Below are 11927 nucleotides of genomic sequence, written 5' to 3'. Positions count from 1 at the left end.
ATTGATTTAGACAGATGATGCAGATAAAATAAGTGTCCCTATTTATTTATAGTGGGATTGTGTATCTGCTGCCGTTGCTGTTGAGTGTGTTTCCAATTACATTTTCTTTTTCTATTTTCATATTGTTTTTTCTGCAAATCACTTTGTCCACTTATGTAGAAAAAAACATTTCTTTCATCTTTTGTCTTTGCATTAAGCTTTTTTCTTGCTTGATTTGGTCGTAATTTTTATTTTGAGAATTTGTATATTTCACACCAATACGGAATTTGATTGCTTGTATAAAGAACCTATTTTTGAAAATGGTAATAGTAATAAATTTTAGATGAAAACATTGAGTTATTGTGGAATAAATTATGTGATATACGTTATTATGAAAGAGAAGCTGGCATTGTTTGGTAGTCCCATATGAATCTTTTAAAATAGTTTAGATGAGATAATTTTTGTCTATACATAACAATAAAAAAAATGTATGAGAGATCATGATACGTGATAAATCAAGATATGTGATAATTTTTGGATAGTGAATATTTAAATCATGAAATTGTGTTCATATTTGGTTGATCTCATAATAATTGAAATTTGATATTTTTAATGTTGTTGCAATTGTCTCGTGGCAAAATTTTATAGCATTTTCGTGAAATAATTTTCAAACGTTTACACATATATCTACTTATTAATATTAATGATGCGACTTTGACTAGTAATGCAGACGTACGTTTTGATGATTTTAAAAAGAAAAAAATTAAGATGTGATTAGTATTTGCATTGGTCTCTTAAATCTTAATTAGTGGTAGGAGAAAAGCCTTTTATATAAATCGCATATCACAACTATTTATTGTAGGAGTAGTATTCTTTTTAGTGAAAAGTTGTTCGGTCTTTTCCTTTTGTAATGCATAAACTTGAAAGTGAAAAACTTTTTATACCCCTACTTGCTTCGTGCAACAAAATTAATATGGCTTCAACTTTTACCCACATTAAAAACATAGTTAAAATTATTTTGAAAAATATAATTTATATGCAATTATTCTATATAATTTTTTTTCTTATTTATCAATTCACATACTATTATTTTTATAAACATTGAATAAGAAGTCACAAAATTCATCAAATAATTGTTGCCTGCTTACCCGCGTCGTCACCGTCTCTTTAAATTAGTGATTCAAACAGGTTCAGCTATGAAGATTCCTCAATTTTAGGCATTAATATAGGTTATATCTAAATCAGCTTTAACTTTAAATCCCCTTATTGTTGTATTTAAATCAACTTCACTTTAAATCCCCTTCTTGTTGTCGACCGGGGCAATATGGAAAAACAGAAAAAAAAAAAAAAAAAAGCAATAAAGTTTAGTGATTTTGCAACTTTTAAAATTAGTCAGTTATTAACTTTGATATTTTTCTTAATCGTCTCATGGTAAAAAATTTCATCATGCTAATTTTTTAAATTTATCAATGTATTGCGTACATAGACATAATTAACTACATAGGTCATTGAAATAGCTAAATGTTTTGTTCGTATGATATTTTTGTTTGCCAAAAAGCATACATAATTATCCCAAATCATAGACTATGAGACAATTGAAAAAAATGTCAAAGTTATAATTGACCATTTTTAAAAATTGTGCTTTATGACCCATTTAATCTATATTTAAATGCTCAAAAACTACCGACCGGTGCAATATATGGCTAGCTATGGTTTATAGTCATAGTTTTTTTTTCCCCTTGATTTTTAGTTATTATATCCTTGTTCTCCGGTCTTATTTAATAAGATTGTGTTGTCAGCAATGTGGTTATGTGTTGGATATGTAATATTGCAATATTGATATTTTCTGATAAAGAAGATAATTATGCAGATATGATATGATATTGCATTGTGTTGTGTTGTGTTGTCTTTGTTAATTTATGAGTTGCTATTTGATATGTTTGTTGATTTTGTTATATTTGGAGATCCACCATTCTTCATGGGCTATGTTCGGCAGTTCTTGATTTCGAACATTCTTACACCGAAAATTGTTGATATAAATACGTACTATAATATTTGTAACCGTATAATAAAAAGTGAAAATTATGAGAGTTGGGCAACGGACACAAGTATAGAGGTACAAAATAAGCCAAAAGTGATCGGCGATCACTTGTAATTAGTGCTAATCTTTGAGAAAGCAACATAAAATTAGTGCAAATGATTCTCTTAAATATACGGTAACAAAGCAAGCCGGTCGGTAGTTGACGTTTGAGAAACGATAATTTGGTTGGAGTTTAACTTTTAAGGTCGCTATTAACATTGTTTGTGTAGTAATTAGTTTGTTTTATCTTGATTAGATTTAGCATAATGACACTTTTAGTGCTACTAAGTCAACCCATTTGTGAGCAAAAACCGATGTTGTATGCAAATTCACAAATCTCGATTCTCACCCTTATTTTTATATTAATATTTGAAATATTGATAAAATGCTTAAAAACTATATTACTAAAAAAAGGAACATTTTTTATGGTCACAACCCAAAATGTGGAGCTTTTTCGGTTGGTTTATTTGTTTTTTTCTATCCCACTCTCTCTCTAATTCATACATTTCTTGAGTTAATGTTTACCTTGACAAAAAACCTAATCCTTAATTTATATACATAAAAATATAAATAAATAAATAAAAACAAAATATTGTAAGTGGAATTCTTTTGAATTTTAAATTCCCGTGAAGTGTAGAGTTAGGCATTCAGTCACCATTTATGCTAATTTCATAGATAAAATGAAATTTTCACATATCATTGAAATATAGAATAGAGCAATTATATAGAGAAAATGACTTCGTAACCATCTTATTTCTCTTTTAAGGTCAATATCTAATTCATGATACTAGTTGGTGTGCTATTTTTATAATCAAGTAACCCTTTTTTCTTATTCATTAATAGTGTTCAATTGGGGCGATGATTTATTTCTTAAAATCGTCAACGACAATTTTGACATTCACACACACTATTTTTGGTAAAGAAGCATATCGTCGGAGATTTATATAAAAGGATGAAATATGGGTAGTTGTTTTGATTCAACACCACCTTTCATTTCTATTTCAAGGTATAAGTTGCTTCAATTATTGTTTGAAAATCAATTTTTATAGGTGTTCTGTCACTTAATCGACCAAAGAGATATAAATACAATCATTTCCAAATATGTGTTTGTTAGAAACATCTGTTACATCAGTATAATTTTTTTTTTTTTTTTTCACTATTTTGGAGTAAACAAACGACATCGTCTATTCAGTTTTATCAAAAGCCACTCAAATAGGATTCAAGAGAAAAAGAAAGTATTTTATTTGAGTAAATTTCACAACAATATATGTGTATTAGAAATTTAAAAGGTGACTTAGTAGCACGTGTGAGTTAGCCCAGTGATAAGCTAGTAGAGTAGTTAGTGTTTGATGCCAAAGATCTCGGAATCTAATCAGATATCATGACACGAGATTTAGCGTTTTCATTTATTAAGAAGATAATCTAGTAGTAACAACTAACAAGACATCATCATATTTTCCTCAACAACGAAAGCAAAACATCATAATTAATGTGCATAAGATGGTGCTATATATTAATTTTATTTTTGTAATAAGAGAGAAATAACATAAATATAAAGCCCATTAAATTGAAGGCCCCCTAAACATCATAAACCCAACATTTGGAATTTAATGGACCCTCCAATTAATTGGTGTCCAAACATAGGCAAATGGCTTTGTCGAAAATGATAATAATAGCATTAGTTTCCACATCCCATCAAGATCCAACAACTTGCAAATTTTGTTGGTCTCATTTTCAATCAAGAAAACATTGCAACTACGATCTAACTATGTTGTTTGGTGCACTGGTAAGTGCAGAGGGAGGGACCATTTCATCAATGCAGTAAAATTCATATTGGTACAAGCCATATATATTCCATATTTTAGTAATAAATTTTTTATGTTCATAATATCGTTGATAGGAGGAGAGATCTATAAACTTATATAGTGGTTTCAGTTTTCTTTAAACCAACGTGGGATAGTTGTATTTTTAGTTTTTTAGTTTTATTTGCCAACATCCTCCCTCAAATCCTTCAAGGTAGATCTTGGAGGGGTTGAATTTTATTTTTCTTCTGATCGGTTGGACCACTTGTTGGGTCAGTCATTTGGTTTCGTTCCAGATATACTGTTGAGTCGGTTAATTTTGGCCCACAGTCGGCGACATGCTCTGATACCATGATAAAAATTCATGGAGTTTCATCCTAAAACCAATTGGAGATATGTGGAGAGATCCATCGACTTATAATCTAGTGGTTTCAAATTATTTCAAGTCATCTTATTACACTAACGTGAGATAGTTGCATTTTTTGTTTTTTTAGTTTCAATTGTCAATAATGTGAACTTTCACACATCACAAAATACTGAAAATTAGACGATAAATAAATAGCTTGGTTATAATTATAGACATTCATTGTGCACAATTATAATTATTCAAGAATCAAATCCTCAGAGCATCCGCAACGCTGCCTCGTTGCGGTCTCGGTCTCGTCTCGACGAGACGAGACGGCATCGAGACAGCGTTGCGGCTCCCGTCTCGTCTCGACGAGACGAGATGTCTCGACGCCCGACGCGTTCGGAAGAGGCCGGCCTCGAGCTGGCGAGACGACGCGCGCGGCCACGTGGCGCGCGCTAAGCGATGGCGTGACGCCCACTCGCCGGCCCGCGAGTGGGCGTCGGAATTATGACGTCATAAATTTATTTTTTTTAAAAAAAAATTGAAAATTCGAAAAAAAAATTGTAAATTGTAAATTTTAATATTTAATTATGTATTTTTAATTATGTAGTATTTTTTAATCATGCACTTTTAAATTTTTTAGGCCTTTAAATTGTAATTTTTATTTTATTTAATTATATTATTTTATAATTATGTATTTTATAATTATGTATTTTATAATTTTTTAGGCCTTTAAATTGTGATTTTATTTTATTTAATTAAGTGCGTTTTTATTAATTGAATTTGTTGGAAATAAAAATTAAAAAATGAAATTGAATGAATAGTTAAGAGATGAATAAGAGATGGTCAAGAGATGGAGGGATGCAGGTGTTGTCTCTTCGTTAAGAGATGAGCTGAAAAGTACAGTGGGGCCCATGAATAGTTAAGAGATGAGACGGTTAAGAGACGGATAAGAGACAGCATTGCGGATGGCCTCAATGCAATACATCACTTGTTGGTATCTGGTAGGAGTAAAATTGTAAATGGAGAAGGAAAAAAGACAATTTAAAATATTTTCATAAGTCAAAATTTATTTTATTGATGGTCAGTAGCTGTCGCATAAGAAATGAGATGTACTGAGCTTTGGTATTAAAATATTTTGGTAAGTCAAGAATAATATTATTGATGGTCAGTAGTTGTCGGATAAGTTATCAGTAGTACTAAGCTTCAGGCTGCAATGAAAATGCAGAAACATTGGGCAAACTTATATGCAGTCACGTTAACTATGAATCTTACATCTGCATATCAATGGGACTAATTAACTAATTTCCTGTTGAATGTGATGGTTAAGTTTTGGTCAATTATACAACGGGATTACGACAGAAATCGCGACAGGAGGGAGACAAATCACGACGGGATGGGAGAGTTCGAATTTCTGATTTTAGGCATGGATTTGGGGTTTGAGTCTTTACATGTTAACGACGTCGTTTAATGAATTTTTTGGCATTCTCCATGTCAGATTTCTTGTTGGTTCTGTGTCCAAGCAAATCACAAGCTGCTGGACTGATCAAGTGAGCTTGGTGGAGCTAGGCTGAGTTGATGCATTGATAGAGCCGTGCATGTCAACACTCAAGCAAAATGTGCGTGCGTGAGCAAGTGAGGAGCTGAGAAGGAACTAGCCGTTAAAGCGGTTATAACAGATTTTTCTTTTCTTCTTCACACACACATTGTATATATTGAATACACACTTTGCAGAGAGAAGTAGTTAGCATTCTTGTGAGTATCCGTTGTTGAGGAAATCTCATCTTGAGAGTAGTTTGAGAGTTCAACATAGAGAGATACACTTTGTAAAAGCAAGATCAATATTCACCATTCTTCTTCCTCCGTGGACGTAGGTGTTCTATCACCGAACCACGTAACTTGCGCGTCGATCATCTTTCTTGTTTCAAGTTCTCTTAATTGTGCGTTTTGGATCACCGAATCCCAACATTTCTGGCTTGCCACATCCACCATATTTTAACCATGAAACTCCAGGGTCGGGTCAAAAGGGAAATTCACACATCCCGGAAGAAGTTCAATTTGTTGAATTTTAGTAAAGAAGTTCAAGAAGTGGCAAAAAAAAAATGATAGGGAAAAATGGCGTTCGCACTGGATTTTGGATCGACAACTGGACCGGACCAACATCGTTAATCGATAGATGGATTTGGAAGTTTACATGGAGAAGAAGACTATTTCCAAAACACAACTCATTACCAGTTCAAGATCAACATTACAAGCATATCAACTGCAACAAGGCTGAGAAAGCTAAACTTCCTACACTCCCTTCTTCTTGTTCTTCCGCCTCGCCCCGACTAGCTAAATCATAATGAATTCTATAACTCCCTATCCCCTCCTTACCTTAATCTACAAAGAACAAACAAATGGCTTGAGCACCAGCTCTAGAGGGAAGTGTCGGGTGCGTTTCTAGGCTCGGACCTGCATCTCATCTCAACGACCTTCTTGTGCGAGTTTGAGTGCAGAGATGGGACGAAGGTTGGGCTAGCAGCAGGCCGGTACTCAGGGAACAGCCTCCCAGTCTTGTGGCGGACGCCACAAGCATTGCACAGCGTCTTCGGCCCCATAGGCCCCGCCCTCCACTGCGGAGTTTTTGTCACCTCACAATGCAAGCATTTCCGAACTGGCTGGGCGTCTTGAGCTGTCGGGTTTGCAGGAAGCGTTATCTTGATTTTCTTGCTCTTTTTCGAAGGAAGCGACTCAGCAAAGCTATCGGATTCTGGGGAAGAAGCAGCACGGGGATTCTCCACGCACGAGGATGAAGGGGAGACGAGCTGGATTGCTGGCTTGGGATTGAAAGCTGGTGGCCGAGGGCGCTTGCTGCGTGCACGTTGGGGGCCAAGATGAACGGGGCTAAGGGGCATCACGTTTCCCCCCGAGGTGGGACTGCTAGTGCTGCTGCTGCTTCCAGAAAACGAGTCCTCCATGAAGGTCGAAAGCCACTCCAATTGCACTATATCCTCATACTGCAACAACACATACTAATGGATCAGATCATCAAAGAATATCATTCAATTGATAATCAATAATAATCTCTTCAAAAGCATTGGATGTAATAATCAATAACATTCATAAAATTAGTAACTTAATCATTTAAAAACCACCTAAACTTCATTTTTTCTAATCAAATTATGTCACACACAATAACACTTATCCTATGAAATGTAAAACATCAATATTCACTTAATTATTAAACATCATTTTGTGTAATAATCAAGAATCCCTTCAAAAAGCATTGGATGTGTAGCAATAATCAAGACCATACATAAAACTAGTAACTTAATCACTAGTTACCACCTAAACTTCATCTATAAATTTCATTTTTTCTAATACAATTGAACTTAAACTCACATACAAAAATCCTATCAAATGTAAAACATCAATATTCACTTAGTTCAATAAACATCATGGACCATGAAGGTTTTACTACACAAAAGGCATATGTAGAAGAAGCTCACCGGAACAGAGAGCTCAGCAGCGAGGTCGGAGGCAGAGGTGACGGAGAAGAGGGAGTCGCAGCCCTGCAACGCCTCATCCCAGGTGGGGAAATCCTTGTAGTCACTGGAGCTAACTACATTAGCATCATCACACTCAATGTCTGGGGGAAACTCAATCAAATCCTCCATTTGACCGAAGAAGTTTCCACAGTCGATTTCGTCTATCAACTCTGGCTCCATAACCCCTCTCTACACTACTACGCCAACAACTGTAACATAGCAAGAAACATGTTATATATGAGAATTTGGTGTACAATGCCTACATAGATTAAAACAAAAAAACATTGAAGAACACAAGGGTTTTGTGTAATTGTGCTTGACAGTTTAGGACCAAGAGGGTGAAGCATTTTTCGAATTCTTGCAAACAACAACATAGAAAACCTAACATAATCAGTCACAAACAAAAGTGGATATGGGCATGTTTCAAGATTACATCTTTCAAGCAAAATTTACTCAAATGTGAACATCTACCATGTAAAATTGGTTCTTGAAAGCTTATACAGAGATGGGACCAAAAGAGTGAAGCATTTTTTGAATTCTTGCAAACAACAACCTAGAAAGCCAGTCACAAACAAAATTGGATATGGGCATGGTTCAAGATTACACCTTTCAAGCAAAATTAACTCAAATGTGAACATCTACCATATAAAAATTGGTTCTTGAAATTTAAAACATCAAAAAAGGAAAATGCAGAGGCAAACCTTGGTGGGATGAAGGAGAAAGTGAGAGATGTGTCCTTGTTTGAGTGCACAAGTCCCAAAGCAAACCAAGAAAGGGGTTTTAGTAGAAGTAAGAGTTGCTAGTTTGAAGGGGTGTGAGAGTGAATATGAAGGGGGAGGAAGTGAGGCTAAAAATAGTGAATGGGGGAAGAAATGGTAGGTGAAATTCTTGCTTCAATGCAAGCTGTCTATTGCAATCAGCCTTTCACTGTCGTCATGTTTAAGACTTGCTCGAACACGGGTCCCACACCACTCCCACCGCTCTATCTTTAACGCGTAATCACAGAGCCACCGGAGCTGTAAATGTGCGGGATTACATTTACACGGGAATGCTGCTCTAATCTACGCCTAATTTTTTGTCTGCAAACTTTCTTTAGAAAAACATTTGCCCAATAAAATTAGCTTTATTTTTAAGTAAACTGTAAACCAAATTAAAATTAGTTGAATTTAGCGAAAGTAAATGCAGCACGTGACTTGCTAGTGGAGCTACGAACATGTTATGTCAATCACATGCCACAATTTATTTATTAGTAATGTAATTTGACAAAATGCTAACAGCTGTTGTGTGTAACATTATTATGAGAAAAATAATGAGAATTTGGTAGTAGAAAATAGAGGAATCTCCAAAATTGTTTTTGAAATAATTCTTCAATTAATTTGACTTTTGACCGGCCATTGTAAACTTTTTTCTTTTCATTATACATAAACCATAAGAAATATCAAAAGTATCTATAGCTTACTTGAATTGCACTCTATGAATCACTTCGTTTTAAAAGTCTTAACGATATACCACTCATGGAAAGCCACATATAACTATTCAAGGTTCGTGTTTTTTTTGGCATTTTAATTTAGCATTCTATAACTTATAATTGGTAAATGCACAATTAATATGCTATTTCCAATAATTATGTGAAACATACACTAATAAAATAGTAGTAACATAATTGTTTATATTAATGTTTCATTCTTTATCTATTTCTTCCTCCAAACCTCATGTTTTCAAAAATATATTCTTCATTTTTAGTATTTCATGACGTCAAATTATTATGCAAAGACAAGTTCCTATGAGCCTCTTTTTAATTCACGCTTTTAAAAAGAGTAGTAGTATACGTAATTATTTTGTGCGTAAAATGAATGTGTCAAAAGTAAATGTTTTTATTATTAAAATTCATAATTGCTATAAATAAAAGTCTTCTTATGATTAATAGTGACAATTGCAACAGAATAATGGATCTTCATAAAAACAACAATGTTACTGAATAGGACTATAAATTATCATTTGAAAAAGCAAGTTTGGTCGGGTCTAGCTTTGGTCCATGCGGGTTAGACCGCACACACTGTCCAACAAGGAATGTAAATGAACCAAGATGCTCTGATGCTATTCAGAGTTCAACTCGAAATAAACCTTGTTCAATACTCCAGTTAGCTAAACGAACCAAGTTTAAGCATGGTAGTCTTCGACTCGTTAACTTAACATGCCCGGCTTGATTTTATTACATCCTTTGCTTGCTTCTCTAAGTGTCCCCACAAAGCTACTCTACTAGACTCCATGAAGTACTAGCTAGTTAATAACAATGATATGCCCTTTTACATTTGTGCCATAATTTAATACTCCCTCTACTATATATCTGGTGAAAAGAACTTGGTCTTAACAAATCGAAATTAAACATTTTTAGTGCCATTCACATAATTATGGTTGTTCGGACAAAACTTAACTTCAAAGACAATGAGTAGCTCAAATGTTCCTCAACCTCAACTATAAGCTAATGATGATGGCCAAAAACTTCAATACTTATCTGAATTAAACTTTTTTGCCAATATCTGATACAAAATATTTTTGCCAATATCAATATCTGATACAAAATATTTTTACCATGCTTGGTTTACTTATATAGTGTGCTTGGTTTAATTTTGAAAGCTGTGTATGAAATTTTACCACTACCATATATATATAATCAATTAGTTGGACAAGACACTTTGATCAAGTCGTACAACTCATGTTATTATGCTGATTATATATTCAAAACAACATGCTTAAGTATGTTTGTCACCATATTCCTTGTTCATTACTAGATCCAATCTAGAGCATGTGATTAACCATATCTCGAATTTGAAAATCTTATTATGATACACATAAAAACATTATGATTTGCAAAGTACTAGTATTTAATTTATCTTCAAATTATAGATGAATTACTCTAGAAAACAATACAAAGTTAGGTCCGTTAATTTAAATAAAAAAAAGTTTGGGAACCTAGTTGTGAAATGATCATAAGTTCAAGGACTCAATTGATTTATTTTAACTCCTTACTTTCAAAAAAATGATAAACATGAGAGTGAAAATATTAAATTCCCTAACAATTTTAGATTTGTCTTCATACAGATTAAATTTTTTCCGAACACAGAGAGTGGTTGCTGAATTAATTTCAAAATACCCAAAAGATAAATATTATTTTTTCTCTAAATTTTCAGTAGTCCATTCACCTTCTAAAAATACACAAACAATTTTATTGTTGGGAAGTGGATAATTATTGTGGGACATTTGAATATAATTCTGGTGGACCATGGTTGCATGTGTTATAGTCCAGATTCTACATCACCAAATTCAGAAAATTATTGCTTGATTCACTCACTAGTTCATTCTTTTCTCAATTCAAATTCCAACAATCCACTCCAAACTCACATGCCCCATACTGAAAAATAAAATGCACATTTACACTAATTTTATAAAGTTAAAGAAGAATTTTTCTCCATTAAATTAAATGGAACACTTTTATATAAATATTACAATTAAAATGATTCTATATATTGGGATCGAAACAATAATATCTGAATATGAAATGATATAAACAAATGGAAATTGCAGAAAAATATCTGAATTGCTTTGAAAGGTAGTTATATATCGATGTTGCAGAATCTAGTGTGCATCATTATTTAGTAAATGGACTCCAAAACTCGTACATGTGTTTTTCTCAATTATTTTGAACTAATTGAGTATCGTAGTCGCTTTAAAAGAATTTAAATATCGAAATATTATAATTAAAAATTACAACAACCATGTTGTGTGTGAGTATCATCCTATGTTTATCATTCAATATCAACGAGCACGAACATTGAATCGTACCAACTACCACTCTTATTAAAATATTTGGCAATACTAAATTCATGCATCTTAGACTTCTTTTTTCGTAATAAAAATAGGATTTTATTTAAAGATTAATTTTTAACTAAAATACCACAAGTATTCATTCACACAACTGTGAGAAAGTAGGCTTTTTTTTCAAAATCATTTACAGGAAACTGAATCAATCAATGATCGAACCAAGAAACATGATTCATGAGTCTGGACTCAGCATTTTTTTTTTCTTTTTATTGTTGTCAGTCCTCCTTCTGTCTCGTGCAAAAGCTCTTTACTCAAATGGTGTGGTGGACTGGTGGTATACCGTAATTTTAATAAAAAATATGAGC

General features: G+C 33.2%; 1 protein-coding gene across 1 annotated transcript; it reads right to left on the bottom strand.

The window, feature by feature from the left end:
* Positions 1 to 6313: 6313 nt before the first annotated feature.
* On the bottom strand, positions 6314 to 8729 carry LOC125216118 (GATA transcription factor 8-like). Its single transcript, XM_048117743.1, has 3 exons — positions 8442 to 8729; positions 7702 to 7949; positions 6314 to 7209 (listed from the first exon to the last, which is right to left on the bottom strand). The coding sequence occupies exons 2-3, from the start codon at positions 7918 to 7920 to the stop codon at positions 6628 to 6630; spliced, it is 801 nt and encodes a 266-aa protein (XP_047973700.1). The 5' UTR covers positions 7921 to 7949; positions 8442 to 8729; the 3' UTR covers positions 6314 to 6627.
* Positions 8730 to 11927: the final 3198 nt, after the last annotated feature.

This window comes from Salvia hispanica, chromosome 3 (assembly GCF_023119035.1).
Source record: "Salvia hispanica cultivar TCC Black 2014 chromosome 3, UniMelb_Shisp_WGS_1.0, whole genome shotgun sequence".
NCBI classification, from domain to species: Eukaryota; Viridiplantae; Streptophyta; class Magnoliopsida; order Lamiales; family Lamiaceae; genus Salvia; species Salvia hispanica.
Note: the sequence above shows the minus strand (reverse complement) of the source record. Positions and strands in the feature narration are given on the sequence as shown.

What these genes read in the sequence shown, in the direction of transcription:
- LOC125216118 (XM_048117743.1), bottom strand. Translation starts at nt 7,920, where the DNA reads ATGGAGCCAGAGTTGATAGACGAAATCGACTGTGGAAACTTCTTCGGT. An exon ending in CTGCTGAGCTCTCTGTTCCG is followed by an intron (nt 7,210 to 7,701) that starts GTGAGCTTCTTC and finishes GTGTTGTTGCAG; the next exon opens with TATGAGGATATAGTGCAATT.